Source organism: Capra hircus, chromosome 29, assembly GCF_001704415.2.
Source record: "Capra hircus breed San Clemente chromosome 29, ASM170441v1, whole genome shotgun sequence".
Classification (NCBI taxonomy): domain Eukaryota; kingdom Metazoa; phylum Chordata; class Mammalia; order Artiodactyla; family Bovidae; genus Capra; species Capra hircus.
Genome location: NC_030836.1, coordinates 4,666,023 through 4,691,318, shown reverse-complemented (window position 1 = coordinate 4,691,318; position 25,296 = coordinate 4,666,023). Strand labels below are relative to the sequence as shown.

At 40.3% G+C, this 25,296-nt stretch overlaps 1 protein-coding gene across 3 annotated transcripts in view; it reads left to right on the top strand.

The window, feature by feature from the left end:
• Positions 383–25,296, top strand: part of NAALAD2 (N-acetylated alpha-linked acidic dipeptidase 2) — a 50,078-nt gene continuing 25,164 nt past the window's right edge. For all 3 annotated transcript variants that reach the window (XR_001917521.1, XM_018043549.1, XM_018043548.1), the window contains exons 1-8: positions 383–489; positions 1,530–1,641; positions 9,665–9,851; positions 11,357–11,458; positions 12,337–12,462; positions 16,333–16,519; positions 21,201–21,294; positions 22,448–22,546. Coding sequence is in view for 2 of the 3 variants with exons in the window: in XM_018043549.1 (XP_017899038.1) it covers positions 408–489; positions 1,530–1,641; positions 9,665–9,851; positions 11,357–11,458; positions 12,337–12,462; positions 16,333–16,519; positions 21,201–21,294; positions 22,448–22,546 (989 nt within the window). In the remaining variant the exon portion in view is untranslated. The remainder of the gene's footprint in view (positions 490–1,529; positions 1,642–9,664; positions 9,852–11,356; positions 11,459–12,336; positions 12,463–16,332; positions 16,520–21,200; positions 21,295–22,447; positions 22,547–25,296) is intronic.

The following is a 25,296-nucleotide window of genomic DNA, read 5'->3' as shown; positions in this document are numbered from 1 at the left end:
GGAAGACAGAGCTGTGGTTAAATATATTTGACTACCGAAATTCGGAAATTCGGCAGTTCCTGGAAAGAAGCTGGTAAGCAGAGTTTCTTAGGGGCATTTTTCAGCGGCCTCCCCGCGAACGCAGACTTTGCCCGGGGTGGACAGAGTGGACGGAGCCTGCCACCAAGAAGCATGTCTCCTCCCCCCGCAGGGTCACCTCTGCCCCGTCGAGGCCCCCGGGCGACCGCAGGGACCGGCAGCTCGGGGCCGGCGCCCCTCGGCCTTCGGAGCCGCGCGGAGGCGGGCGGGGCCGGGGCTGGGCGGCCGCCTGGGGGGCCCGCGCGCGCCTGGCCGCGCGCCCCCGGCTCGCCCGCGCTCCCGCGGCGCGCCCCCGCGGCCAGCGCCTCCCGCTGCGGCCCGAGGAAGCCATGGCTCCGTCCGGGCGCCGACAGTACCTGTGGATATTCCTGGCCGCAGCGCTGGCGTCCTTCCTGGCTGGATTTACAGTGGGTAAGTGTGCCGACCCCTGCCCCGGGCGCCAGGCGCCCCTCCACCCTGCGGCCTGCGTGGAGAGAAGCCCCACAGCCTGCGGGGACGGCCGCGGCGCCGCGTCCCAGCCCGACTGGAAGCCGAACACGGTGCATTCTGGCATGCCGAGCTCGGGGCTTCCCTGGTGGCTCAGCTGGTAAAGAATCCGCCTACAATTCAGGAGACCCCATTCGATTCCTGGGTCGGGAAGATCCGCTGGAGAAGGGATAAGCTACCCACTCCAGTATTCTTTGGCTTCCCTGGTGGCTCAGCTGGTAAAGAATCCGCCTGCAATGCAGGAGACCCCGGTTCCATCCCTGGGTTGGGAAGATTTACTGGAGAAGGGATAGGCTACCCACACCAGGATTCTTGGACTTCTCTGTTGGCTCAGACGGTAAGGAATCCACCTGCAATGTGGGAGACCTGGGTTCGATCCCTGGGTTGGGAAGATCCCCTGGAGAAGGGAACGGCTACCCACTCCAGGATTCTGGCCTGGAGAACTCCATGGACTGGAGTCTATGCGGTCGCAAAGAGTCAGGCACGACTGAGCACCTTTCACTCACTCAGGGTACTGTTAAGAGCCATTGTAAAGAAAATTTAAAGTTGCCATTATTCGCAGGGGTCAAAGAGATTGTTTCGTTTCCAAGAGCTGAAACTTGTAACTGCCCTTCTGTGATCATTTATTGTAAAAATCTCTGGGGAATCCTCCCCGGGTGTTGGCCGCTGAGTTGTGAAGCAGACCTCCGTGGGAGAACAAGAAAGATAGAGGCCCCTGCTCTAATACATAACACGGGGAAAATGACAGGATTCTTTCTCATCTAAAACTCCTTTAACCAACTCAAGAATTACACAGCGGAATTTGAAGGTTTTCTGCATTTAGTTTAATAGTTGTTGCTGTTGTTTTTTGAATTTGGGGGTGGGGGGACTTTTAGTTTTTATAAAAGTCAAAGCACTTATTGTCTATGTAATATGCACATATGTAATATGTCTCTGTATCTGTCCCCCACCCCCACCCCACACAGGTTGGCTTAGTAAGCCCCTCAAAGATACGGCCACTTCAGCAGACAGTCACCAGAATTTAAGGTGGAAACTGATATCTGAGATGAAAGCTGATAATATAAAATCATTTCTTCGGTAAGTTGGTTTTGAATAATTGATCTTAAAAATAATATCATATTAATTCCTGGTAGTTGAAATGTCCCTTTATACCACTCCAGTGTTCTTGCCTGGAGAATCCCAGGGAGTGGGGAACCTGGTGGGCTGCCGTCTATGGGGTCGCATAGAGTCGGACACGACTGAAGTGACTTAGCAGCAGCAGCAGCAGCATGCCACTCTTAGAGTAAAATCTATTTGAATCTTGCAGAAATCTTTCTTCCCTGACTTCATGTGTAAAAAAAGTCTTTGGTTTCTTTATTAAGAGATGTTCCAACTTCATGTACTTTGGAGGGCAGCTGAATGTTACTCTCTGTTCCCCAGGCCTGGGTTTAATCAAGGAATTTATTTAAATGTCACATTCTATCAGGAAGACTCAGATGGTGGTAAACTTTGATTTAGAGAGAAAGAGATTAAAGTTTCAGATTCCGCTCACCACAAATTAAACCTTTGTCCCATCTACAAAATTAAGGAACATGAAGAGGACAGAATGAAAGCAAAAGGATCAGTGCAAACCCCTAGTGTCTTAGCAAGAAAAAGAACGACATTCAGGGGAGTGATCATGAAGTTCTTGAAGACAGCTATTGTGACATTTATTTCATTAAAGAAAAAAAAACAGTTTTATTGAGGTATAAGAAAATTAGAAATACCAAGGGAACATTTCATGCAAAGATGGGCCCGATAAAGGACAGAAATGGTATGGACCTAACAGAACCAGAAGATATTAAGAAGAGATGGCAAGAATACACAGAAGAACTGTACAAAAAACATCTTCATGACCCAGATAATCACGATAGTGCGATCACTCACCTGGAGCCAGACATCCCGGAATGTGAAGTCAAGTGGGCGTTAGGAAGCATCACTACAAAGCTAGTGGAGGTGATGGAATTCCAGTTGAGCTATTTCAAATACTAAAAGATGATGCTGTGAAAGTGCTGCACTCAATATGCCAGCAAATTTAGAAAACTCAGCAGTAACCACGGGACTGGAAAACGTCAGTTTTCATTCCAATCCTAAATAAGGCAATGCCAAAGAATGTTCAAACTACTGCGCAAATATACTCATCTCACACGCTAGTAAAGTAATGCTCAAAATTCTCCAAGCCAGGCTTCAGTAATACGTGAACCGTGAACTTCCAGATGTTCAAGCTAACTTTAGAAAAGACAGAAGAACCAGAGATCAAATTGCTAACATCCGATGGATCATCAAAAAAGCAAGAGAGTTCCAAAAAAACATCCATTTCTGTTTTATTGACTACGCCAAGGCCTTTGACTGTGTGGATCACAGTAAACTGTGGAGAATTCCGAAAGAGATGGGAATACCAGACCACCTGACCTGCCTCTTGAGAAATCTGTATGCAGGTCAGGAAGTAACAGTTAGAACTGGAAATGGCACAACAAACTGATTCCTGATAGGAAAAGAAGTATGTTAAGGCTGTATATTGTCACCCTGCTTATTTAACTTATGTGTAGAGTACAACAGGAGAAATGCTGGGCTGGATGAAACACAAGCTGGAATCAAGATTACCAGGAGAAATACCAATAACCTCAGATATGCAGATGACACCACCCTTATGGCAGAAAGTGAAGAGGAACTAAAAAGCCTCCTGATAAAACTGAGACAAAAGAGTGAAAAAGTTGGCTTAAAGCTCAACATTCAAAAAACTAAGATCATGGCATCCGGTCCCATCACTTCTTGGCAAATAGATGGGAAACAGTTGGCAAATAGTTGAAACAGTGGCTGACTTTATTTTGGGGGGCTCCAAAATCACTGCAGATGGTGACTGCAGCCATGAAATTAAAAGATGCTTACTCCTTGGAAGGAAAGTTATGACAAAGCTAGACAGCATATTAAAAAGCAGAGACATTACTTTGCCAACAAATGTCCATCTAGTCAAGGCTATGGTTTTTCTAGTGGTCATGTATGGATGTGAGAGTTGGACTGTAAAGAAAGCTGAGTGCTAAAGAATTGATGCTTTTGAATTGTGGTGTTGGAGAAGACTCTTGAGAGTCCCTTGGACTGCAAGGAGATCCAACCAGTCCATCCTAAAGGAAATCAGTCCTGAATATTCATTGGAAGGACTGATGCTGAAGCTGAAACTCCAGTACTTTGGCCACCTGATGGGAAGAGCTGACTCATTTGAAAAGACTTATGCTGCAAAAGATTGAGGGCAGGAGAAGAAGGGGATGACAGAGGATGAGATGTTTGGATGGCATCACCGACTCAATGGACATGAGTTTGGGCAAACATCAGGAGTTGATGATGGACAGGGAGGCCTGGCATCCTGTGGTCCATGGGGTTGCAAAGAGTTGGACACGACCGAGCGATTAAACTAAACTGAGCTGAATTTCCATAAAATATACTGCATCCATATAAATCTTACAATTTGAGAGTATTGACATATGTATAATACACTCAGCCAACCTCCTCCTCAATCAAGAGACAGAAAAATTATATCAAGGCTTTGGGGTTTATTCCTCCTTCACTCTCTATGGATTCCTTTTTATTTTCTAATGTTTTATATAGATAGAATCATACAGTATGTGCTCTGTTGTGTCTTTCACTCAGCATAATCAATGATTTTGGAATTCAGCCAGGCTGTTGATTGTGTCTGTGGAGTACATTGCTTTTTATTGCTGAGTATTATTCTGTTGTATGGATCAGTCCAGTTCAGTTGCTCAGTCGTGTCCGACACTTTGCAACTCTACAGACTGCTGCACGCCAGGCCTCCCTGTCCATCAACAACCCCCAGAGTCTACTCAAACTCGTGTCCATCGAGTCAGTGATAACATCCAGCCATCTCATCCTCTGTCGTCCCCTTCTCCTCCTGCCCCCACTCCCTCCCAGCATCAGGGTCTTTTCCAATGAGTCAACTCTTTGCATTAGGTGGCCAAAGTACTGGAGTTTCACCTTCAACATCAGTCCTTCCAATGAACACCCAGGACTGATCTCCTTTAGAATGGACTGGTTGGATCTCCTTGCAGTCCAAGGGACTCTCAAGAGTCTTCTCCAACACCACAGTTCAAAAGCATCAATTATTCAGCGCTCAGCTTCCTTCATAGTCCAACTCTCACATCCATACATGACTACTGGAGAAACCATAGCCTTGACTAGAGGGACCTTTGTTGGCAAAGTAATGTCTCTGCTTTTGAATAGGCTGTCTAGGTTGTTCATAACTTTCCTTCCAAGGAGTAAGCATCTTTTAATTTCATGGCTGCAGTCACCATCTGCAGTGATTTTGGAGCCCCCAAAAATAAAGTCAGCCACTCTTTCCTCTGTTTCCCTTTCTATCTGCCATGAAGTGATGGGACTGGGTGCCATGATATTAGTTTTCCGAATGTTGAGCTTTAAGCCAACTTTTTCACTCTCTTCTTTCACTTTCATCCATAGGCTCTTTAGTTCTTCTTCACTTTCTGCCATAAGGGTGGTGTCATCTGCATATCTGACGTTACTGATATTTCTCCCGGCAATCTTGATTCCAGCTTGTGCTTCCTCCAGCCCAGCATTTCTCATTATGTAGTCTGCATATAAGTTAAATAAGCAGGGTGACAATATACAACCTTGACGTACTCCTTTTCCTATTTGGAACCAGTCTGTTGTTCCATGTCTAGTTCTAACTGTTGCTTCCTGACCTGCATACAGGTTTCTCAAGAGGCAGGTCAGGTGGTCTGGTATTCCCATCTCTTTCAGAATTTTCCACAATTTATTGTGATCCACACAGTCAAAGGCTTTGGCATAGTCAATAAAGCAGAAATAGATGTTTTTCTGGAACTCTGTTGCTTTTTCGATGTAGTGGAGTTTATTAGGGCAGTGATTTTAAATTTTGATAAAGTCCAGTTGAACAATTTTTGTCTTATGTTTCATACTTTGGTGTTCTATGTAATCTAGTCTATAAGAAGTTGTGAAGATTATTTTTGAAGTTTTATGATTGTAGCCTGCATATATAGGTCAGTGGTCCACTTCAAGGTAATTTTTATGTGTAGTATGATATTAGTTGATAATTTTCTAAATACAGATATGTAATTATTCCTACAAGATTTGTTTAAAAAACTTTCCTTTCCCTTTTGAATAGCTTTGATATCTTTAACTAAAATCACTTGACCATAATGGCTTGTTTCTGGATGTTATAGTTTCTTCTGTTGTTGTGTCACTTAGTTATGTCTGACTCTTTTCAGCCCCATGTACTACAGCACACGACGCTTCCCTGTCCTTCACTGTCTCCTGGAGTTTGCTCAGACTTGTGTCTATTGAGTCCATGATGCCATCCAACCATTTTATCCTCTGTCACCCACTTCTCCCGCCTTCAATCTTTTCCAGCACCAGGGTCTTTTCCAATAAGTCAGCTCTTTGCATTAGGTGGCCAGAATATTGGAGCTTCAGCTTCAGCATCAGTCCTTCCAGTGAATATTCAGGGTTGATTTCCTTTAAGATTTCCTTTGGTCTTGCTGTCCAAGGGGCTCTCGAGAGTCTTCTCCAGCACCACAGTCCGAAAGCATCAATTCTTCATTGTTCAGCCTTCTTTATGGTCCAGCTCTCACGTTGGTACATGACTGCAAAAACCACAGCTTGGAGTATATGGACCTTTGTCAGCAAAATATTTTCTTCTGTTTATCTATTAATCTCAGTACCATGGTGTCTTGTTTGGTATAGCTTAATAGTAAGTGGAGTAAAATGAGATAGAGTTAATCCTACATATTTTGCTTTTTAAAAATTGCTTTGACTATTTTATTTTCATTTTCAAGTAAGTTTTAAAATCAACTTCTCAATTCTTACCAAAGAAAAAAATGCCTGCTGGAACTTTGATTACAATTGCATTGAATTTGTGAGCCAATTAGAAAGAGTCTTTCAATCTCTTCATTCATTGTAGGGATGTGCTGTGTGTGTTAGTTGCTCAGTCGTGTCCAGCTCTTTGTGACTCATGGACTGTGGTCCAGTCCCTGCTAGGCTCCTTTGTTCATGAAATTCTCCAAGCAAGAATGCTGGAGTGGGTTGCCATTTCCTTCCCCTGGGGAGCTTCCCAATCCAGAGATTGAACCCCGGTCTCCTGCATTGCAGGTGGATTCTTTACTATCTGAGCAAACAGGAAAGCCCTAGGGATGCACTCAGTAGATCCACCTGCCAATGCAGGAGACACAGGGGAAGCGGGTTCAATCTCTGGGTCAGGAAGATCCTCTGGAGGAGGAAATAGCAACCCACTCCAGTATTCTTGCTTGGAAAATTCCATGGTCAGAGGAACCTGGTGGGCTGCAGTCCACCGGCTTGCAAAGAGTTGGACACGACTGAGCAAGCACACATATGTGTGCATATGACCATATTATGACTGATAAAACAGGAGAAAAATTTAGTTGAGATCCACTACAAAGTTTTTCTCTGTTAAAAGAAACACAAAAGAGGAAATAACCTCCTGAACACTGTAACATGTATATATGATGTGTGTGGAGCTGCAATGCTCGTTTTGGGACCATAAGGAGAAATTCAGTAAAGTTGTTCCCTGATGCTTTTTTTTTTGCACTTCTTTCATTTCAGTGGGTTGATGAAAGGGGGGGAGGCAAACCTTAATGATTAATACTTCACCTTAAATGAAGGGAATATACTTACCTTACCCCCCCTCAATTGTAAGAATATTATTTATTCACTAAAGGAAATAAAACAATAGTGAATTATAGGAAGTAAAATTTTAAATACCCCCAGCCCCGGTGGTTTTCTTGTGCATGCAAAAACTTCTGTCTAAAAACACATTAATACTTCTTTAAAAAAGTTAGTTTATTTTGTTTGATTGCATCGGGTCTCAGTTGCAGCCCACAAGCTCTTTCCGCATCATGGGGGCTTCTTTAGTTGTGGTGTGTGGGCTTAGTTGCCCCATGGCACGTGGGATCTTAGTTCCCTGACCAGGGATCAAACTGGCATTATTGCATTGCAAAGCGGATTCTTTTTATTTTTCTTCACTTTCCCTTCATGGGTCTCTCTATTCAAGACCTTTGTTTTGGATTGTCAACAACTGGTTTGGCCCTTTGAGGCTTCCTATCAGGAATGCTTTAAGTCAAAACGCATGTGTGGGAAGGTGGATTATTAATCACCGGACCATAAGGGAAGTCCCGATACTTCCCCCCTCCCCCACAAATATTGTATGTATTAAATATCAGTAACTTGCAGCTTTGATTTAATGATAATAGATGTGGAAAGCTTCACAGAAAAGAAAATGATTGAAGTATCATAATGAATAGTTAATAGCTTACAGGCGGGGAAGGTAAATGACTAGGAGTGGTGTGCAGGGATATTTACGTAAGTAGGATGATACTTTTGTCTAAGAGAAGATCTTGTGCAAAGGCTAAAATGTGTGGTGGTTTTAGGAGACCAATTAGCATATTAAATGATAAGAGTGAAGAAGTTTATAAGGTGAGTGGTGAGAAAGTGGAAAGTGATCCACTGGAAAGTGGATCAGATGAAAAAAAGGGTCCAATGTGAACTTTATAATGCACAATATAAGAAGCCATAGAAGGATTTTAAGCAGTTGATCAGTATGATCAGATGAATGATTTAATTCTGCAACGGATCTTCCGGACCCAGGAATCAAACCCAGGTCTCCTGCATTGTAGGCAGATTCTTTACCTACTCAGCTATGAGGGAAGCCCTGTTAAATTATAAGCAACTTATTTAACTGCTCTCTGTTTCCGTATTTGCAAAATGCAGACAGTGGAAAAAGGGTGGTTAGGATTAAATCAGAAAGCCCATGTGGAATACCTCATCAGGTTACTAGCATATGGTAAGTTTTCAGTAAGTACTGATTTTGCTTTACTGTCTGCCTTTTTTGGTTGTTCTGTGATTGACTAAAACACCAGTGTATAGAAGTGTAATTGCTCTACTTACGGAGGGAGGGGGTTTGGGAAACTTCTAAAATATTTACCTCAAGCAAAGCGAATTGCATTTGAAACTATGCTTGTGAGGTTACTTAACTGTTGCGAATCATTTAGACTCAGAACCAAGAGATCATTGCCTAAACAGTTCAGCAAATCTGAATTATGTAATTCCTGGATAACAGGCTAGTACTGAGCATTTGGAAATATAAACATAAAGATGCATGAACTTGAACTTCAGTGGGATAAATAAACTACTGTGTACAGTAGGGTGAAAACAGCACCAAAAGTGCATGCTAGCACACCTGCCCGACTGGTGCCTGGCAAACATGATGATCTTAGTTTGAGAATATCTTCACTTCCTGATGAGCAGCAAGAAGTTAGCACCGGTGGCATAGGGATGTGCCATCCTTCCATCGTGTTTGCTTGTCCCCGAATCCCTGCTGACTGTGTTCAGCACGGGATGTGTTCTTTTCTGAGGAAGCACTGTCGGGACCAGCTCAACAACGAACAGACCCGAGGGAGCAGAGCCGCAGAAGAATAAGGAAAAAGAAGACTCAGAAATGAAGTGGGGATCAGGGGGCTGATGCCATTCTCAGGCAAAAGCCCAGATCCTAATTCTTGCAGGCCTTTTATTGTTAACTTCTCCTTCCTTGTTTGTGCTCTCGAGATATCTGTACTTTAGTCTCAGATGTCAAAGCTTCAGGCCTTTTATGCTTCTGTTTAGCCCTTCAGCTAGGGACGCCCTTTCTCAGCAACCCCCTCAAGGCTTTGGTTACTGGCTTTGCATCAGTCACATCAGTACTTCAGCATCTTGTTTTCAAGATGTCTTTCCATGTTGTACTTTTTACTGCTCCCAGCCCTTCACCTGGGGGTGATGAGAAAGTCATTCTTAATTCTTCAAAGAAGACCTGTTAGTTATAGTACAGGCCTGTGCATAGCATATTCCCTGCAAGCACAATGTGAAAACTACAGTTACATACAAATGTTTAAAAACTGGCATATCTAGAAATCCCTAGCTGTGTTTTTTATATCTTGGTTATAGAAATGATGCTTAATGTCTAAAATATGAGTTATGCATCTAAAAGAGTTCTTAGGACATTTTCTGAATATAGTCTTTGAATCCCACTTTAATTTTATTTTCATTTCAGTTCATTTACAAAGCTACCTCATCTGGCAGGAACAGAACAAAATTTATTGCTTGCCAAGAAAATCCAAAACCAGTGGAAGAAATTTGGACTGGATTCAGCCGAGTTGGTGCACTATGATGTTCTCCTGTCTTACCCTAATGAGACAAATGCCAACTACATATCAGTCATAGATGAACAAGGAACTGAGGTGACTGATTTACAATATTGTATTAGTTTCAGGTGTACAGCAAAGCAATTCCGTTTTATGTAATTTTTTTTCAGATTATTTCCCATTAAGATTATTATAAGTTATTGAATATTGTTCCCTGTGTTACACAGTAAATCTTCATTACTTCCCTACTTGTTAATGTATCTGTTAGTGTATCTGTTAATCCTGTAGTGCATGCTAAGTTGGTTCAGCTGTGTCTGACTCTTTTTGACCCCATGGATCATACTCTGGCAGGATGCTCTGGCCATGGGATTCTCCAGGCAAGAACACTGGAGTGGGTTGCCATTTCCTCCTTCAGGGGATCTCCCCGACCCAGGGATCGAACCCGAGTCTCTTATGTCTCCTGCCTTGGCAGGCAGGTTCTTCACCACTAGCACCACCTGGGAAGCCCCAGAATATTGGAGTAGGTCGCCATTTCATTCTTAAGGGGATCTTCCCAACCCAAGGATCAAACATGTGTCTCCTGCCTGAGTCTCTTGTGTTGTCAGGTAGATTCTTTACCACTTGAGCCACCTGGGAATTGTTAATCCTATACTCCTATTTTATTCCTTCCCCCATTACTTCCCTGGTGGCTCAGATGGTAAAGAATCGGCTCGCAATGCGGGAGACCTGGGTTTGATCCCTGGGTGGGGAAGATTCCCTGGAGGAGGGCATGGCAACCCACTCCAGTGTTCTTATCTGGAGAATCCCATGGACAGAGGAGCTTGGCGGGCTACAGTCCATGGGGTCGCAGAGTTGGACACGACTGAGGAAGCACATCCCTTTCTTCTTTAGTAATCATAAGTTATTTTCTATGTCTGTAAACCTTTCTCTTTTGTATATAGATGGATCCATGTTATTTTTTAGATTCCAAATAAAAGTGATGTATTTGTGTCTCTGACTTCACTTAGTATGATATTCTCTGGATCTATCCCTCTTGCTTGGAAATGGCAGTATTTAATATTAATACTCTTTTATGGCTGAGTAATATTCCATTGTATATGTGAATCAAATCTTATTGAACCAGTTGTCTGTTAATGGGCACGTGAATCTTATTAAACCAGCTGTCTGTTAATGGGCACGTGGCTTGTTTGCATGTCTTAGCTATTGTAAATTGTGCTGTATCAAATATTTCGGTGCATGTACCTTTTCAAATCAGAGTTTTTGTAGTTTCTGTATATATGCCTACAAGTAGACTTGCTAGATCATACAGTAGCTCTATTTTTAGTTTCTTAAGGAGCCTCCATACTGTTCTGTGTAGTGGCTATACCAATTTACATTCCTAGTAACGGTGCAGGAGGGTTCCTTTTTCTCTCCACCTTTTCTAGCATTTGTTTTACATTTCTCTGTTGCTTAGCAGTGTGGAGCGTCTTCTCATGTGCCTGTTCACCATCTGTGTGTCATCTTTAAAGAAATATCTATTGAGGCCTTTTGCCCACAAAATGCATTATTCTTTAATAGCAATCAGAAATGTTTCTAACTTTATGTGTTTCAATTCTTGCTAGATTTTCAATACATCATACGTTGAGCCACCACCGGATGGATATGAGAATGTTAAGAATATTGTACCACCCTATAATGCCTTTTCACCCCCAGGCGTGCCAGAGGTAAAATAAAAGACACTCAGTTCTTTCAACTTTTATATAAAAATACCTGTGTAAAGGACTAAAACCAAGAAAATTAGGTGGATCATACATGTTAATTCATACTTTGAGACTCCATCCTCTACATAAGGTAAGGTGAAGTCGCTCAGTCGTGTCCTACTCTCTGCGACCCCCGTGGACTGTAACCTACTAGGCTTCTCCGTCCATGGGATTCTCCAGGCAAGAATACTGGAGTGGATTGCCATTTCCTTCTCCAGGGGATCTTCCCGACCCAGGGATTGAACCCAGGTCTCCCGCATTGGAGGCAGACACTTTAACCTCTGAGCCACCAGGGACGCCCTCCTCTGCATAACCTCCCTAAAAGCAATTTTTAGAAAAGAAATACTTGAGAATCAGACCCTGATAAACACATGCCATTCTTTGAAATAACTCAGAAACTGCTGCCCATGTCTTAATTCAGTAAGGGCAGTAGATAGTTTTCAAACTTTTTTCCTTTGTCCACTGTCTGACTTTGTTATAGATTTATAGATCTGAATTGATAAATCATACCACAGAAGTTCTTAATACCATGGTTGGAAATAACATAGCTGCTTTTATTTATAGTATTCCCTATAGCTCAGTGTACACTAGTAATTTCTTCAAACATTTAAACACTGTTTAAATATTTTACATATTGCCTCTTTTTTTTTTTAACTTTCAGGATACTGAAATATTTTAAAAGACTTCTCCAGAATTAGCATGGGTCTGTTTATTAAGCCCAAGGCAAGAAAGATAACTTTTTATTATGATGCAGTATTATGGAGCAAACAGCTACTTTGGTTTTCTCTTTAGCAGTGTTTTGTATATTTGCTGTTGTTTGTTTTTATTTTTATTTCCAACAGGGGGAGCTTGTATATGTGAACTACGCTCGTACTGAAGACTTTTTCAAACTAGAAAGAGAGATGAACATCAACTGCACTGGAAAGATTGTTATTGCCAGATATGGGAGAATCTTCAGAGGAAACAAAGTACTTTGTTATTTGCTTTTCTAAAGGGAAAAATAATATATAACCAGTAAATATAGATTATTTACATCATTTGCATTATGGTTTCCAAAAATTGCTGTTGGTTGGTTTAGTCACTGAGTAGTGTCCGACTCTGTGCAACCCTATGGACTGCAGCCCACCAGGCTCCTCTGTCCATGGGATTCTCCGAGCAGGAATACTTGAGTGGGTTGCCATTTCCTTCTCCAAAATTGCCATATATATATATTTATAAATTTGTTATTTTCATGGTTGCACAGAAAAATCCTGGGGTTTTGTTTGCTTGTCTTTTGTCATTGTTGATTTTGCTATCTCGCCTATCTAGAAAGGGAAATTATTCTTCTTAGTTTTATTGCCAAAGCTATGTTGTTTTTCTATTAAAATGAAGAAATTTTAGATAAACTAAAAAATGAAAATCCATGTATTCCTCAATTCATTCATTGCCCAGACGTAATTAATTCTTAATAGGTCTTTTCAGGCCTGATTTTGTGAAATATGAATATATGTCTTCATGTACTCATTTTACGTAATTTTTTTTTTTTTTTCACAAAGAGGGCATCAGATACTGCATATTGTATAAATTTACTTTTTCACTCAATAATAACTCAGAGGTCAGCACATTGAGAGTTATATAATAAGATGGTTAAGAGTATAGGGTGCTAGATCTGTGTAACCTGGCTTCCTGTCTGGTGCGGATTCCCTGTGCTCTAGATCTTTTCCTGTGAGCAAGTTATTTAACCTCTCTGTGCCAGTGTTTCTTCTTACGTGAAATGGGAATGCTAATAATAACATTAATCTCCTAGAATCCACAGTAGGATTTATCAACCTTACATTTGAAAGCACTTAGGATAGTTACTGGTACTGAGTAATTTCTTGTAACTGCTTATTAAGTAAATACCTCATTTTGTAAATATCTTTATTTGTTTGGCTGTACCAAGTTTGAGCTTCCCTGGTGGCTCAGAGGGTAAAGCGTCTGCTTGCAATGCAGGAGACCTGGGTTCGATCCCTGGGTTGGGAAGATCCCCTGGAGAAGGAAATGGAAACCCACTCCAGTACTCTTGCCTGGAAAATCCCATGGACAGAGAAGCCTGGTAGGCTACAGTCCATGGGGTTGCAAAGAGTCGGACACGACTGAGTGACTTCACTCACTTCACCAAGTTTTAGTTGCAGCACACGGGATCTCTAGTCGTGGTGCTTGAGCTCTCATAACCAGCATGTGGGATCTAGTTCCCTGACCAGGGATCACGCCTGGGCTCCCTGCATTGGGAGCTCCGAGTCTTGGCCACTGGACCATCAGGGAAGTTCCTCCCTCATCATTTTAGATAGCTATGTAATATTTCACAGAATTATTAGGCAGTTTATTTAACCATTCCACTTGTCTTGTCTTAAATTTGTTACTATTACAAATATTCATGTTGTGAGCATCTTTGTCCATATGTACTTGAACATTTGTATGAGGATTTTTGTAATATAGATTCACTCCTAGAAGCTGAATGGCTAAATCATAGTGTACAGTTGACTCAAATCTGTGACAACATAGATTTGAACTATGTGAGTTCGCTTGTACCTGGATATTTTCAATAGTTAATAATAGTATTATACAGGTACTACATGGGCTTCCCAGGTGGCTCAGTGGCCTGCTAATGCAGCAGACACACAGGAGGTATGGGTTCAGTCTCTAGGTCAAGATCTCCTGGAGTAGAAAAGGGCAACCAACTCCAGTATTCTTGCCTAAAAAGTCCCATGGACAAAGGAGCTTGGCAGGCTACAGTCCACAGGGTCGCAAAGAGTTGAACAGGAATGGGAAACTCTGCACCCATTCACACAGTTCCTACAAGGTCAAAGGCTGGTTAAAACCACAGATGCAGACAAACGGAGAATACAGAGGGCCAAGCCTAAATTATTTTTGGATTAACCCTGCATTATTCAAGGATCAGTTGTACATTATTTCAAAAGTTTGATGGGCATCATAGATTTGTACTTCAGAAAAGTTTTATCAGATATTACTTTATCTCATCTTTGTCTGAATACTGGGAAGTGTTTTAGCTGATTGATGGTTATCTATCTTTCATTATACTACTTCTGGTAATCAATAATTCAGTATCTTACAGGATCCATTTTCCTATTTGTGGTCAGTTTGAATTGTTAGAAAAATATTTAAAAAAACACTGGGCTATGTTTCAGACACTAAGTTCAGGGTAGATTTTCTTCTTTTCTTTCTCTTCTTCTCTTCTGCCCTGGCTCTCTGCAGTGAGATGATGGAATGTTAACCATTGGACCACCAGGGACTTCACCTGTGTAGAATTTTAAATTAGCTTTCTTAGCTCCACAGACATTTACATCATCTTAAGTCTGTCATCTGGAGGGAAGCACAAGCTGGAGTCAAGATTGCTGGGAGAAATATAAATAACCTCAGATATGCAGATGACACCACCTTTATGGAAGAAAGTGAAGAAGAACTAAAGAGCCTCTTGATGAAAGTGAAAGAGGAGAGTCAAAAAGTTGGCTTAAAACTCAACATTCAGAAAACTCCGATCATGGCATCCAGTCCCATCACTTCATGGCAAATAGATGGGGAAACAGTGGAAACAGTGGCTGACTTTATTTTTCTGGGCTGTAAAATCACTGCAGATGGTGATTGCATCCATGAAATTAAAAGATGCTTACTCCTTGGAAGGAAAGTTATGACCAAGCTAGACAGCATATTGAAAAGCAGAGACATGACTTTGCCAACAAAGGTCCGTCTAGTCAAGGCTATGGTTTTTCCAGTGGTCATGTATGGATGTGAGAGTTGGACTATAAAGAAAGCTGAGCACTGAAGAACTGATGCTTTTGAACTGTGGTGTTGGAGAAGACTCTTGAGAGTCCCTTGGACGGCAAGGAGATCTGAACAGTCCATCTTAAAGGAGATCAGTCCTGGGTGTTCATTGGTACTGATGTTGAAGCTGAAACTTCAATATTTTGGCCACCTGATGGGAAGAGCTGACTCATTGGAAAAGACCCTGATGCTGGGAAAGAATGAGGGCAGGAGGGGAAGGGGATGACAGAGCATGAGATGGTTGGATGGCATCACTGACTCGATGTACGTGAGTCTGAGTGAACTCCGGGAGTTGGTGATGGACAGGGAGGCCTGGCATGCTGCGGTTCATGGGGTCGCAAAGAGTCAGACATGATTGAGCGACTGAACTGAACTGAAGTCTATGATGTTCTAACCGTTGGAGAGTGTGCGTGCTCAGTTGCCTTGGTCATGTCCACCTCTTTGTGATCCAGTGGACTGTAGCCCAGCCATCTTCTCTGTCCATGGGAGTTTCCAGGCAAGAATACTGGAGTGGGTTGCCATGCTCTCCTCCAGGGGATCTTCCCGACCCAGGAATAGAACCCACGTGTGCATTGCCTCCATTGCAGGCAGATTCTTTATCATTGAGCCACCTGGGAAGCCCAAACACTGAGGGGTAGATAGTTAAAATGAGTTAGACAAGGTCCTTGTTCTCAAAAATAGTAGTAGAGAAGAAAGATGTTTAAAAGTTATTTTATAATGCTTTGATCCATCTTGTAATATAATCATATACACAATATAGAAGATGTTTAGAAAAGAGAGGCATTAATTTTTCAGTTTTAGGTATAATAGGAATGCTTCACAGAAAAGGTAATAACTTGTTTGGAGTTATGTTGAATAAATGCGAGTTGTTAAGCCTACCTAGTCAGAAATCATATTCAAGCCAAAAAGAACTGATTGTTACCAGTTTGATAATAAAAGTGTGCAAGTTTCCTTATGTTATTAAATTGGTTTTATCTTACATGGGTAAGTCAGTCTTTTGCCATTTCTACATTATGGATTGCTTATTGCCCCTGCAGGTTAAAAATGCCATGTTGGCAGGAGCCAAGGGAATCATCTTGTACTCAGATCCCGCTGACTACTCTGCTCCTGGGGTACAGCCATATCCCAAAGGGTGGAACCTTCCTGGAACTGCAGCCCAGAGAGGGAATGTGTTAAATCTGAATGGTGCTGGTGACCCCCTCACTCCAGGTTATCCAGCTAAAGGTAATAGATGAGCCTGTTATGGCCCATTCATTTTTGCGAAAATATTACTTGTCCTTAAAGAAGGCGTAAAAGTAAGCATCTATAGAATACCGTTAAAATTGTGCACAATTGTATTTCAGATTGCTACTGCTAGGAATTTAAAAAAATTTCCCTTTTATTATTTCAGTTTTAAGTTTCCATGAGGTGTGGACGTGGAGGAGGGAACAGACAGTTCAGTTCTCTTCTGCCTTTAGTAGAGGTTGAAGAACACGTGTCCAGAGTAATACTATTCTTACCAAACTAGAACTTAGGGTTTCTGAATTGTGTAATGATTTTATTTTTCTATAGATCACATATTTTTATTTTTGAAAATATCAATGATATTGTGTGATTTAATATGTAAAATGTGAAAGTTTTTCACATTTGTGTAACCATATCCACAATCAAGATAATGAACGTGTCCATTACCCTGAAAAGTTTCATCTCATCTTTTTGTGATGCCTTCCTCTCAACCCCACTCCCTCCCTGCCAATCCCTAGGAGCCATTGATTTGCCTTCTGTCTAGTATAATTATTTTGAGCTTCAGCTACGCTGATGTCTGTGTCAATATTTCAGTTCTTTCTGTCATGGTTGTTGAATGGTATTCCATTGAATGGATACTCTACAGTTTGTTTATTTGTTTACTTTTTCTTGGGAATTTAGATTGCTTTAAGTTTTGGAGATATTACACGTAAAATCGCTACGAACAGTTGTATGCACGTCTTTATATATATATATATATACACATACATATATATATATATATACTTTTGTCTTTTTTGAGTAAATGAATAGAAATGGCATGGCTGGATAACATGATAGATGATTTTCAAATTGTTTTCCAAAGTGGTTGTACCATTTTGCATTCTAGCAGCAGTGTGTGAATGTTCCATTTGCTGCATCCTTGCCAGCACTTAGTATGGTTGATCTTTTTAACTTTACATTCTAATCAATATGAAAGTCTCCAAGTTACAATTCTTTTTCAAAGTTTTGGTAGCTATTCTGGTTCCTTCCCATATGAATTTTAGAACTGGCTTATCAATTTCTACCAAAAAGTCTCCTGGGAAGTTGATTGAGGTTGAATTAAATCTATAAGTCAGTTTTGGGAAAATTGGTATTTTAAAATATGGGATCTTCTGACCCATAACGTGGTACAGCTCTCGATTTACTTAGGTATCCATAACTTTCAGCGCATTTGTTGTTTCACTGTACAGGCCATGTGTATCTTTTTTCCCATTTATCCATAGTAATTTCATAGTGTTATTCTTTTTTAAATTACATTTTAAATTTCGATTTCCAGTTGGCCGTTGTTAGTAAATGGAAATGTTGTTTCTAGAGGAAACATACTGATCTTGTATATTGATTTTATATTCTGTAAACTTATCAGTAATTAGTTCTGCTAGGTTTTTGTGGATTCCATCAGCTTTTGTATAGGTGATCATGTCATATGCACATAAAGAGAGTTTTATTTCTTTGTTTCTATTTTGGATGCCTTTTCTTTTTCTTTCCTTATTGTAGTATCTGGTACTTCTAGAACATTGCTGTAAAAAGTTGTTAGAGCAGATATCCTTGCCATGTTTCTGCCCCAAAGACTGTCCCTGCCTTTCTCTGTTAAGTAGGATCTTAGCTATAGGGTTTTTTTTTTTTCCAGATTTTATAGATTCTTTTTTATCAGATTGAGCAAGTTCACTTCTATCTTAAAGTGCTATGAATTTTCATCTTAGCACATTTATCTCATTTGACTAGCAATGTGTACTGAATTTTGTCAGATTCTTTTTCTGTACCTAATGAAATGATCTTAAATTGTTCTTATCTATGTTTTTCTTCAATTATACATATTGATTTGGGGGGGGGTGCACCCCGTGCAGCTTATTGGATGTTTTCAAATAAGGTATTAAAGGCAGGCCATGCTTGTAAAGACAGAATCCTAACCACTAGGCTACCAGGAAATTCCCCAGATTGATTTTTGAGTGTTAAACCAAAACAACCTGGGATAAACTCTAATGGAACATTCTTAAAAAAAAAAAAAATTATTTATGTCTACTCTGAGTCTTCATAGCTGTGTGCAGGCTTTCTCTAGTTGCAATGATGGGGGCTACTCTCAAGTTGCAGTGCAGAAGCTTCACATTGCAGCGCCTTCTCGTTGCGGAGCACAGACTCTAGGCACACGAGCTTTAGCAGTCGTGGCACTCAGGCTCAGTAGTTGTGACACAAGGGTGTAGCTGCAGCATGTGTGATCTTCCTGGACCGGGCACTGAACTCTTGCTGCTGCACTGGCAGGTGGATTCTTAACCACTGGACCACCAGGGAAGTCCGCATTGTATTATTCTTTTACGTAATATTGGTATATTACTGGATTTGTGCTAAAAATTTTGCTAAGAATGTCTTTAATAATAACGGATATTGTCCTATCAATTTACTTTCTTGTAGTTTCTCTGTCTCATTTTGGTAGCAGTAACATTGAGTTCATGGAATGAATTAAAAATTACTTCATCTTCTTCATTTTTCTGCAAGTGTTTATGTAGAATGGGTTTGATTTTGTCTGTAAATGTGGCTCAGTGGTAAAGAATCCACCTACCAATGCAAGAGACGCCAGAGATGCAGGTTTGATTCCTGGGTCAGGAAGATCCCCTGGAGGAGGAGATGGCAAGCCACTCCAGTATTCTTGCCTGGAGAATCCCATGGAGAGAGAAGCCTGGTGGGCTACAGTCCATGGGGTTGCAAAGAGTCAGATATGACTAAGCAACTGAGTGTGACATGGCATGATGTAGAATCTTTCAGTGAATCGATATGGGCCTGGTATTTTGTTGGTAGGAATGTTTTTAACTGCAAATTAAATGTCTTCAGTAGGTATATGGCTGTTTATGTTATGTATTTAATCTTGAGTGAGATTTGCTAGTTTAAGATTTTGTCCATTTCATCTAACTTGTTAAATTTATAGGCATATAGTTGTTTGTAATATTCTTCCTTTCTTCTCTCTCTCTCTTTTCTGAAGGTACTGGAGTGCTATTCTCTCTGATATTGATGGTTTATATCTCTTGTCTGTTCTTGATATGTCTTGCAAGGGATTTATCAATTTTGTTAATCCACTCAGAGAACCAGCTTTGGATTTCATTGATAATTTCTATCATTTGTCTGTTTTCTATCTCTAACATTTCTGCTCTTTAGTAGGATATATCCTTTCTCCTGCTCATTTTTGCTTCATTTGCTCTTATTTTTTCAGTTTCTTAAAGTGGAATCTGATGTAACTTGTTTGAAACCTCTCTTTTTCTAAGATAGTTGTTTTAATGCTCTAGAAAACTCTATTTTGGCTGAAACCACAAGTCCCAATTAGAATTTAAGCCTGACAATACTTTTCATCTTCCTTTAAGGAGAATATTGTTATTATTTGAGTAAGAAATTTTCACTTATTCCCAATACCACTTAGTTTAGTCACTCACTTTTGTCTGACTCTTTGCAACCCCATGGACTGTAGTACACCAGGTTTCCCTGTCCATCATCAATCCCGGAGTTTACTCAAATTCATGTCCGTCAAGTCAGTGATGCCATCCAACCATCTCATCCTCTGTCCTCCCCTTCTCCCTCTGCCTTCAGTCTCTCCCAGCATCAGGGTCTTTCTCAGTGAGTCAGTTCTTCGCGTCAGGTGGCCAAAGTATTGGAGCTCCAGCTTCAGCATCAGTCCTTCCAATGAATATTCAGGACTGATTTCCTTTAGGATGGACTGTTTGGATCTCCTTGCAGATCAAGGGACTCTTAAGAATCTTCTCCAAAACCACAATTCAAGAGCATCAATTCTTCAGTGCTCAGCTTTCTTTATAATCCAACTCTCGTATCCATATTTGACTACCGGAAAAACCATAGCTTTGACTAGATGGACCTTTGTTGGCAAAGTAATGTCTATGCTTTTCAATATGCTGTCTAGGTTGGTCATCACTTTCGTTCCAAGGAGTAAGCATCTTTTAATTTCATGGCTGCAATCACCATCACAGTGATTTTGGAGCCCCCCAAAATAAAGTCAGCTACTGTTTCCACTATTTCCCCATCTGCCATGAAGTGATGGGATCGAATGCCATGATCTTAGTTTTCTGAATGTTGAGCTTTAAGCCAACTTTTTCACTCTCCTCTTTCACTTTCAAAAGTCTCTTTAGTTCCTCTTCATTTCTGCCATAAGGGTGGTGTCATCTGCATATCTGAGGTTATTGATATTTCTCCCAGCAATCTTGATTCCAGCTTATGCTTCATCCAGCCCAGCATTTTGCATTCTCTTCAGTTCTTTTTTTACAGTTCTTTCTAGTTTCAGAATCTGGGACACATTTTCCAGGTATTTAGTTAACTGAAGCTTCTCTAAAAAGGATTCAAGATATCCTTAAGGAAATAAAATATTCTTGGAAAATTCAAGAGAATTACATGAAATGTCAAAGCAAATATAGGAATCTGTAATCCCGGTGATTGAATTTATATTAAAATGTAAGTGATTTAATTTTTTACTGTCAAATTTAAATAGACCATATTGGATAAAACAGTCAGTCGCTTTGGGGGAACTTTAAAATTTCGGATATAATATCAAACATATAGCAAATCTACATTAGTAATAACAGGAATTCTTTTATACCCTTTGCTCAATTCTTCAATTGTTTTCCTCTTATGCAATTGATTTCTGCAGAATATACCTTCAGACTTGATGTTGAAGATGGAGTGGGAATTCCCCAAATCCCTGTACATCCCATTGGATATAATGATGCAGAAATATTATTACGGTATAGTTTTCTAGTTGTATTTGAGAATAAGATATATATTACAGTAAACATCTATTTTCTCTTCTAAAACCTACCTATGTTAAAAGTTAAGTCTTGTATGAGAATTGACTCCTGAAGTAGGAAATATAGAACACATCTTTTTCTCTGTAAGGAAAGAGCAGTTTATTAAATAAGAAATAATAAGAAAACATTCCTGTATTTGCTACAAATGAAAGTGTCAAAAGGAAAAACTATGTCTAAAGATAAAAATATTGACTTGAGATTTTTCAAGTAGTTAGGTTATCTTAGGTATTTGTATTTGACCTGCATTTCAAAAATGTGGTGATGCCCACAACTCACTGGATATGTAAACTTACACCAGTTAACCAATCTTTCTCCGATTCAGGTTCCTTCTCTGAAATGAAGACAGAACTAGTTTCTGCCTGATAGAGTTATTATGAATAGATGAAATCATTATATAAATATCATAGGAAAAACATTCAGTCAGTGTTTGCTATTACTGTATTGTATAACTGTTGCTTCCTTTTCCGATTTCCTAATGTCTATTTTTTGTTTAATGTATGTGCAAATGCAATTCAGTAATTGATTTTTGAGTGGCTACTGTGTAACCAGCAGCTTTTCTAGAAATTAATTTCTTCTTCTCCTTAATTTCATATGTTTAGGATTTCTTGAACCTAATGCTTCTCTATGTAAATCATTAAAGTCAGAAGCAGAGAGGCTGATGCACTGATGTTTCCCATTTCCCCTCACTATTTTGGTTGTTTTTTCCTGATGATGGACAGGTTGTTTTTTAGCTCTTTTTTTGGTGGGAGGCTGTGCTGTGAAGCACATGGGATCTTAGTTCCTCAACCAGGGCTTGAACCCAGGCCCAGGCAGTGAGAGGCCAACTCATAACCTCTGGACTGCCATGGAATTCCTCTCCTTAGCTCTTACCACTAGCATATCAACATTTTACTTATGTATCTCAGTTATAGTTCTCTCACTAGGATGTAACTTCTGCAAGGGAAGGAAATTTTATAGTTCCCAGCACTTAGTAAATCCTCAATATATATTTGTTAAATGTCTGAATAAAACCTCATCAGCTTCTTTGTGATTTCTTTTAGAAATTGTGATGCTCAGCTTTTTTTCTGTCATTTTCATTTTCTCTTGACAGCTATTTGGGAGGAACTGCTTCACCAGATGACAGCTGGAAGGGAGGTCTTAACGTGAGTTACAACATTGGGCCTGGCTTTATAGGACATGATTCTTTCAGGTAGTTTTATGTTACTTTCGTATCCTAGTAAAAGTTTACGTATTTAATGGAAAAATGTCAAGATAAGTGTTCTGCCAGTTTTGTTTTGCTTATCTTTTTTTTTTGCTCATTTTTCATAGTGAATAATTATCATTTAGAAGTACTTAGAGCTTCCCTTGTGGCTCAGATGGCAATGCAGGAGATCTGGTTTCAATCCCTGGGTTGGGAAGATCCCCTGGAGAAGGAAATGGCAACCCACTCCAGTATTCTTGTCTGGAAAACCCCATGGACACAGGAGGCTGGCAGCCTCCAGTCCAGGAGGTCTGCAAAGAGTTGGACATGACTGGGTGACTAAGCAAAAGAATTACTTATGAAATGATGTGTTAAATTCTTCTTCCAACAGGGATATCACAACATTTGTTTTTTACATCTCAAAAATTGCTACATTTAAGTTACAGGTTTAACATTTTAACTCTCCCCTCTTTTTTTCTGAAGTATTTATTTGGCTGTGGCAGGTCTTGGTTGCGGCATGTGGTATTGTCGCTGACCAGGGACTGAGCTAGGGCTTCCTGCACCGGGAGCGTGGAGTCTTAGCCACTGGGCCACCAGGGGAGTCCCTTAACTTCCCTCTTTACCTGATGTTTTTAAATAGCTCTTCAGATAGCTGTCAAAGTGCTATGCAAGGAGTAAAAGAGGAGAGACAGGTTCCAGCCTTTTTACTGATCACTTCCTATGTGTGTGGGTTAAATAAGTTAAAATGGGTATGCACATAACTGTTATAAGGCTCAATACACTTATTTTAGTTATTATTGTTATCAACCCATGATAGCACCTTTGAGGAGGCATGATCATAGAATATGTTTCCTGGAGCTTAATTTTATAGAAAGAGTAAGTTTTCCAGTGGATCAAGTTAGGCAGGAAATGTCAGTGGCAGAGAACAGCTTGTCCAGAGTTGTAGAACATCATGGCATGATCAGAACTTTAAGTACTTTGATTTGCTTGAAAGGTAGAGAGGAAGGGAAACTTAAGAACTGATGAATCGCAGAAAATATAGCTGTTTTTATTAAGACAAAATTATTAAGTCAGTCTTGTTCACTAGAAATTTACTGAACAATATGAAATTGTATTCTGAGAATGTCTTTTAATTTCTATTAAAAGTTTTATTTCAGAAATTTTAAATTATTGCTGCTGACAAGTGTTCAGCCATGTCCGACTTTTTGCAACCCCATGGACTGTACCCCGCCAGGCTCCTCTGTCCATGGGATTTTTCCAGGCAAGAATACTGGAATGAGTTGCCATTTCCTTCTCCAGGGGATATTCCCAACACAAGGATCAAACCTGGGTCTCTTGCATCTGCTACACTGGCAGACAGATTCTTTACCATTAGCACCACCTGGGGAGAAGGCAGTGGCACCCCACTCCAGTACTCTTGCCTGGAAAATCCTATGGACGGGGGAGCCTGGTGGGCTGCAGTCCATGGGGTTGCTAAGAGTTGGATATGACTGAGCGACTTCCCTTTCACTTTTCACTTGCATGCATTGGAGAAGGAAATGGCAACCTACTCCAGTGTTCTTGCCTGGAGAATCCCAGGGTCGGGGGAGCCTGGTGGGCTGCCGTCTATGGGGTCGCACAGAGTCGGACATGACTGAAGTGACTTAGCAGCAGCAGCAGCACCACCTGGGAAGCCCTTTAAAGTATTAGGAATTCAGTTTTATTTTATAGGAATTTTAGAAATATTGTTATGTAAGTGCTTATTTATCTCTGCCTCTCAATTAGAATGGACTTCTTTTAATATAAGAGACTTTATTATCTAATTATTAATACTCTCTCGAGGTACACAATGAAAGATATATGCCTTTCTGATTTATGAACAGAAACATATAAACACAGAGAAATCAATAAACACATAGCTACAGTCATAGTTCAAGAGTAAGCTCAGAAATAGAACATCTCCCTGGTGAAGATATCAAAAAGCTGTCCATCTTCACCATGAGCAAAAATCCCTATTTGATTTGAACTCAAAATGGGCAGATACACAATTTTTTAAAAAAAATTGCTAAAAACAAGACTCAGTGTCATTTCTCATCTAAGAGATCTTAATAATAATGTATTGATCAACTTATAGAGATTACCAAATGATAAGACCTGAAACCAAATTCTTTACCATTGCCACCACAAATGGGTTTAACTTATCTGCTGTAAGCAAACCAGAAACATAAACAAAACACAGAATCAGTAGAAAAAAGTAAGTTGGAGATACAGAGATTCAGCCAAGTTAAAACTTTATTGCTGCTTGGAATGTACATCTGAGAGTCAAGGAAGACGTGTCTGGGTGTAAGAGAGCCAGCCCTTCCTGGCTGTCCAAGAAGAACCCATTGTACATCTCAGCGGGACTTCCAGAAATGTAAAGGATGATTTTTTTTGCTTAAGTAAAACCGTAATTCTCATACGAATACAAAATGAGTTTGTGTAAAAATTTTATTTAATGCAATCAAGGGAACCCGAAAGGAGTTAAAAGCTGGTTCAAAGGAGAATTCAAAGATGATACAAAAAATAAGCTCCATAGGAATGCTGCAATAAGTATGCTTAATAGCTGAAAAACTGATTTCTTTCACACTAGGAAAGGAAAGTTTATGAGAGAAATTGTGCATTTCAGTGGACATGACTTATTTGTATTACCAGATTTCCACAAGTTAAATTCTGTCTCTGTAGAGTTTTTAAATAGTCTTATCAAACAAAGACTTTGATAGGCAGAAGTAACTGATATTTGA